The sequence below is a fragment of the Physeter macrocephalus genome, chromosome 19, assembly GCF_002837175.3.
Source record: "Physeter macrocephalus isolate SW-GA chromosome 19, ASM283717v5, whole genome shotgun sequence".
Classification (NCBI taxonomy): Eukaryota; Metazoa; Chordata; class Mammalia; order Artiodactyla; family Physeteridae; genus Physeter; species Physeter macrocephalus.
In genome coordinates, this window is record NC_041232.1 from 17,744,361 (window position 1) to 17,751,462 (window position 7,102).

The 7,102-nt window shown below is 38.9% G+C and overlaps 1 protein-coding gene and 1 non-coding gene across 2 annotated transcripts in view; one reads left to right on the top strand and one right to left on the bottom strand.

Annotated features, from left to right (window-relative positions):
- The window catches only part of RAD9B (RAD9 checkpoint clamp component B), a 33,646-nt gene that overhangs the window by 25,182 nt on the left and 1,362 nt on the right, over positions 1-7,102 (bottom strand). Inside the window, 3 exon segments of the mRNA XM_028480564.2 lie at positions 5,068-5,182; positions 5,397-5,546; positions 6,549-6,619. Of these exon segments, the coding sequence (XP_028336365.1) occupies positions 5,068-5,182; positions 5,397-5,546; positions 6,549-6,619 (336 nt within the window).
- On the top strand, positions 6,833-6,905 carry TRNAG-CCC (transfer RNA glycine (anticodon CCC)). The gene has a single exon. It is a non-coding gene; the product is annotated as a tRNA-Gly (tRNA).

Below are 7,102 nucleotides of genomic sequence, written 5' to 3' on the forward strand. Positions count from 1 at the left end.
AGGTGGATGGACCTAGAGTCTGTCATACAGAGTGAAGTAAGTTACAAAGAGAAAAACAAATACCGTATGCTAACACATATATATGGAGTCTAAAAAAAAAATGGTTATGAAGAACCTAGGGGCAGGGCAGGAATAAAGACGCAGATGTAGAGAATGGACTTGAGGACACGGGGAGGGGGAAGGGTACGCTGGGACGAAGTGAGAGAATGGCATGGACTTAAATATACTACCAATTATAAAATAGATAGCTAGTGGGAAGCAGCCGCATAGCACAGGGAGATCAACTCGGTGCTTTGTGACCACCTAGAGGGGTGGGATAGGGAGGGGGGAGGGAGACGCAAGAGGGAGGGGATATGGGGATATATGTATACGTATAGATGAACCACTTTGTTATAAAGCAGAAACTAACACACCATTGTAAAGCAGTTATACTCCAATAAAGACGTTTAAAAAAAAAAAAAGAAAAGAAATTTACCCACATGTGATGCTACCACCCAGATAGCCCTTCCTCTTCACCTTTCTCTCCTTTGAATCTCTTGCCCCAAGTACATCCATTGTGCTCTTTTTATTTTATTTATTTTTTATTTTTTTTGGTACATGGGCCTCTCACTGTTGTGGCCTCTCCCGTTGCGAAGCACAGGCTCCGGACGCACAGGCTCAGCGGCCATGGCTCACGGGCCCAGCCGCTCCACGGCATGAGGGATCTTCCCGGACCGGGGCACAAACCCGTGTCCCCTGCATCAGCAGGCGGACTCTCAACCACTGCGCCACCAGGGAAGCCCCATTGTGCTCTTTTTAAAGCAACTTGGCTTGGTGTACCTCTTCATTGTGGTTTTTCTAGTCTTCCAGCTTAATAATAATTTTCCTTGATAGAATGCAAACAGGATAAAAATTTAGAAGTCCTGTTTCCTCTGTGTCATTTATTGATTTTATCTAGTGCTGCACAAAGTACTGGACTGTAAGAGACAAGGAATTTTCACCAGAATTTCTTCCTTCATTGAGAAAGTCTCACTATTGAAACAAAAACAAAACAGCTGAACTAAAGAGAATGCCTAGTAATGTGGTTGACTTAAATTCTGACATAAGCTCCTTATCTTCTCACAGACCAGTAACAGACAATTTGAGGTCCAGCAGCCAGTCCATGAACCGCTTGAGGAGCACTGCCTTATGCCATCAGCTGCCAGCCATGGCATATCTGATGCTATGATAGAATTCTGCTTGCCCTTTCATAGCTCAATTTGCAATTTCCCTCAGTGGCTCCAGAGAACTCTTTCAAACTTAAAGAGGTACAGCTAAGGAGCAAGCATTATTTTGGAGATGTTCCATTTGTGGGGTTTTGAATTTCAGAGGTTAGTGATACTTATAAGTTGGCAAATGTTTCCCAATCCCTTTAAGTTCACTGTTATGCAAGTTTAAAGTCATTAGCATATCTGTAGAATGCCCTTTTACAAAACCTTAAAACCGTGAAGTGGAAATTCTGCCCTCTTGACAACATGTCATTAATATACGTGTATGAATCAGGGTTTTATTTTCACTCAATAGCCAGTACACCCCTCGTATGGAAGCCCCTCTCTGTCGGAGATCTGTCTTCTTGAGCAGGACAGAACTTATTAGCAGGTGCTTTGGATCAGAGCGTGTTCTTCAGGGACAATTCACTGACTCATTTTTAGCCACTCTGGGGCCGGTGCCAGTGAAAATACAGAGAATTGATAGAATTATTATTAGGCAGGTAAATATTTCATATGAACCTTGGTTCTTGATGACATAAATCATCTTTTTTTTTTTCTATTAGCAGATGCTAAATAACCTAAGAAATCACCGTTCTGGAAACCATTTATGGTTAGATTCAGAGAAGTTAGTCTTTTTTAGTGGCTCATGCCTTTGCAATTCTTTTCTATCAATGAAGAGAGCCAAATTTACTTCACTGTCTTTAATTTCTTCCCCAGTTCCAAATATGTATTTCTAGCAGTTTGTTGGATATCTCTGCCCAGGTGATTTTTCTCAACTAAATTTGAACAATGTTTCTCCACCAGATTATAAAAATAAAATTGCAAACATAATTTCCTGGGTACATACAGTTTTGGAAAGTATAACTATTTACCCCAATTACTGGGTATCAGCATCTATCCCCTAATTCCCCCTTCCTTCCTGAGCCATCCTTCCCTGTTATGTAGCAGCCATGAGGTTTGGGTGGGACTGACTTCACTTCCAGTATCACTTGTGGGCCGGTCCTCATTGGTATAAATCAATTGATGTAATCTTATCCCCCTTGCAATTGAATTTGGTCCAGATATGGCAATAAGCCAAGGCAATTAGAGAATGGAATTCCCCTGGCTCCCCAGGATTAGTTTAGGTTGGTCCAATCAGAGCAAAGTCAAGCACTTTTGTTCAGTGCATGTATGAAGTATGGCTTTCACTCCCCCAGATGTGAAAGAGCAAGCATGTAGCCCCAGCTGCTGCTGCCGCTGCTGCTGCTAGAAGTCACCTCATTATTAAAAGTTTATAAGAGGAGGGAGACGCCAAGAGGGAGGAGATATGGGGATATATGTATATGCATAGCTGATTCACTTTGTCATACAGCAGAAACTAACACACCATTGTAAAGCAATTATACTCCAATAAAGATGTTAAAAAAAAGTTTATAAGAGAAGCTGGCCTTAGTATAAATCACATGGAGGAAAGCAGACCTGAGAGAATTTTAAAAAGAAGAAGGAGAAGCAGCTGCTGCAGCCTGGATCAAAACACGCCTATGACCTAATTTTGAACTTTTAGTTGACATGAGCCAATATTCCTCCTTACTGTTTAAGTCAGTTTGAGTTGGATGCTCTGGGTGTTTTTTTTTTTCCCTGTTATTTGTAACTTAGAGCAGGGGTCCCCATCCCCACCCCACCCCCCAGGCGGCACAGCAGGAGGTGAGTGGCAGCTGAGCCCCATTGCTACCCATCGCTGGCATTACCACCTGAACCATCCCAATCCTCCCACCCCCGTCCGTGGAAAAATTGTCTTCCACGAAACTGGTCCCTGGTGACAAAAAGGTTGGGAACCACTGACTTATAGCATCCTAACTCATACAACTTCCCTACAAAAGCTATTAAAAATCAACCAATCACAAATATGTACTGGACATTAATCAAGCCACTTGAGACATACTTAAGAAGCTGAAAAGTTGGTTGTTTAAAATCTAGCTGGGGAATTCCCTGGTGGTCCAGTGGCTAGGACTCCATGCTTTCACTGCCGAGGACCCATGTTCAATCTCTGGTCGGGGATCTAAGATCCTGAAAGCCGCGCGGTGGAGCCAAAAAAAATTTTTTTTAACAAAAAATTAAAAAATAAAATCTAGCTGGAAATAAGGGATGAGGATAATTGTAATAACATCAGTCACTGATTATTCAGTACTGCTTCTGTGTCAGGCACCACACTAAGTGCTTTACACATGTGATCTCATTTCATCCTCACAACAACCCCAGAAACTGAGGGTAGGTAAGATTATCCCCATTCTAGAGAAAAGAAAATGAAGGTTCAGAGAGCTTATGTACTGTCACAAAGCTAATAAGAATTACAGAAGAATCCACATCCAAATCCGTGAGATGTCAGAGCTTGCGGTGCTTTTTGTGTGTGTGTGTGCTTTTTTTTTTAAATTTTTACTGAAATATAGTTGATTTACAATGTGTTAGTTTCAGGTGTATAGCAAAGTGATTCAGTTATACATATATATATTATTCTTTTTTAGATTCTTTTCTATTATAGCTTATTACAAGATATTGAGTAGAGTTCCCTGTGCTATACAGTAGGTCCTTGTTGGTTATCTATTTTATATACAGTAGTGTGTATATTTTAATCCCAAACTCCTAATTTATCCCTCCCCCCACCCTTGCTGGGCTTTTAATCATGCTCTTTACATGATTCTGCTATGACATGAACTGAAGCTCAAAGAAGGAAAAAATAATGTTAAAAATTGATATTTTGCAGGGGAAAAATTAAGGAATATAATATAAATAAGAGCTGAAATAAAAATATTAAGATAAACGTAAGACAAAATTAAGAAATATAAGATAAATCGTAACACTAATATAACCTTCCAGAGACCATTCCACTATAAAAAGATTTGGACCAATACCACAAGTACAAGATTTTTTAAAACATACACTCCTAACTGGTAACTTCAAATAAAATAGCAGCCATCATTATAAATATTACTAGCGCTAACTCTTACAAAATATGCCAGGTATTTCTTTAAGCACTTTAGAACTATAACTTCCTATAGCTCATTGAATCTTCACAAAAACCCTAGGAGGCTGGTACTACCACTGTCCCCATTTTACATATAGGGAAACTGAGGCACAAAGATGTAAAATAATTCGCCCAATGTCTCAGCAAGGAAGAGGCAGAGCAGGATTCCACCCCAGACCTTGTTGACCTCCAGAGTCCATGCACTTTATCACCATGCTATACATATATAACCAAGTAAAATCCTATATGACTACAACATTTGAATATCTACCATGCAAGGCTGGGAGGCAGGAAATCTCTTGGTGTAGCAGAGAGAATGAATGAAGGTTTTGGCTCCTACTATTGTGGGGCTGGACTCAAATCCAGGCTCTGTGATTTACTAGTTCTGTGACCTTGGGCCAGTTACCATGCTTCTTTCAGCCCCAGATAAAATACTATTTACCTCCTGGAGCATTTTTAATACAGGTAGGCATTATTCTTTTCTGTTCGTTCCAAGGAACTCTGTTACCAAGGCAGTCTTACAGAATATCATCAAGCAGCTAGTTAATTTTAGAATAATCAATTGTTAGAATTCAGATGGACATTTAAAAAATTGGTCTGTGTGCAGGCAAAGCTTGTGCCACTGACAAGCCAAAAAAGGAAATAATTAATACCAATCAACTCACAGTACTTCTATAGAGACAAGTAAGATAATATTTATAACCGCCCTACCACAAAACTATACAAATTCTAAGCAATAGTGCAATGGGAAGTCTTGATATGCAGTTTGAATATTCTAAACATGAAAAATATTAACAAAACACACACATACTTTAAACTGGATTTAATTATACCTACCATGTCTGCAGAAGAATTGAATAACTACTTTGCACTTATCAGATCTGGTAAATATTTTGCACTTCTCTACATTTCTTTCGAGGGAATTCAGACATCTAAAGATAGGCAGAATTGACTGTAACACAAACACGTTATAGAAGAGCACATACTTAATATGGTTGCTTGATTAGTTTAAAAAAAACCTAACAAAAGAAGAGTAAGTATATTCGTAAATGAACAGACTGTCCTGCATGCCATTTAAACCAAGTATTAAGTACAGAATAGGTGTTATGCCCTATATAATGAATATTTCTACAATACAAGAGAAAACCATGCCCACTTACTCTTACCTTCATTCCCAATTTGCAATTTAAATTCGATATTGTGTCACTATCATTCATTTTCACTGAGGTTGACCACTGATAATGTTGAAAAAACACAGGCGAGAAGAGGACACATCCATATGCTGACCGACAAGAATTCACAGATCTTAAAGCAAGCTAGAAAAATAAAATAATAGCTATACAGGAAAAAATCAACTTTAATGATTAATTTTAAAAATTCTATTATGTTTAACATCGCATTGAAGTGTGTCCGAGTAAGGCTATGGGATGTGAACTGCATGATATGGACTACACTATACACATAAGTTATAGTACTGATGTAATATGGACTGCATTATACAGTGTGCATTTAATTTGCATATGTACACACATCTAAACGGAATATATTATATATAGGTATTAAGTCTAAAATCCTGCATGCTGAAATTGTATTTTTCTTTGTTTTTGGTAACAAGAACATATTTATAATTGTAAAAATGTAAGTGCCCACAGGGGCCTTAACTTTAAAGCACAAAGTGACAGAAGGCAATATAAAAGGGAGTAAAAAGATTGAAGCAAAATTTTCCCTCGCCTAAGGGGAGAAACTGTTAGTCAGCCAACTACTTCCACTTGGGAATGCAGGCCCCAAACTATCAGATCTTCTGAGTTTTCAACAGAATCAGGAAATTCAGATCTTGATATGGACTCTCCCAATTACTAAGTGTTAGAAAATTATTTCACAGACCTACTAGAGCATGGACTTGAGGACATGGGGAGGGGGAAGGGTAAGCTGTGACGAAGTGAGAGACCTACTAGAGCATGGACTTGAGGACATGGGGAGGGGGAAGGGTAAGCTGTGACGAAGTGAGAGACCTACTAGAGCATGGACTTGAGGACATGGGGAGGGGGAAGGGTAAGCTAACATAGTGCAGGCCCCACAAAACATTTTTGCAAGCCATATCTAGCCTCTTGACCACCAGTTTGTTTCTTCTGGCTTAAATCAACTGTGTATGATTTTTAAGTTTACCATGCTCTAAATGTATTTAGATATGTAAAATAAAGATGAACAGTGAAAGGGCTGATTAGAATTTCTGGATTTCCTAGTTAACATTCAATCTGGACTGGGATTTATAAACATCTTCTTTTGTCCTTAATCTATTAGTTAAATTTCTTACTTACACCTTTTTCAGAAGGGTCTAGCCACAGCTCATCACTAATTCGTGAGAGTGCTTGGATCGCTTTCCCAAATACTATGGAGAAAAAGAAAGGTGACTTTTACATTCTTTTTCTCAAACAATAAAATCATAGGACTACTTCAGCACTCACAAGACTCAAGATAAATTCATAAAGAACAGTGTTTTATAGACTAATGCTACAAATTGTTTTAAGAAATACAGTATAATACCCTTGGCAAAATGCCAGACACATAGTAAGTGCTCAATAAATTAACAGAATGAGGGATTTCCCTGGTGGTCTAGTGGTTAAGACTCTGCCCTCCCAATGCAGGGGGCCTGGGTTCGATCCCCAGTCAGGGAACTAGATCCTGGGAACTAGATCTAGATCCTGCGTGCTGCAACCAAGACCCAGCGCAGCCAAATATATAAATAAATATTTTTTAAAAACAATAAATTCACAGAGTGAGTGTGTGAAATAATAAAATGCAACAAAATTCTTCCTTTCTATATGTTCAGTATTGCATGGAACTATTGTGGCAAGCCAGTTTCCATACTAAT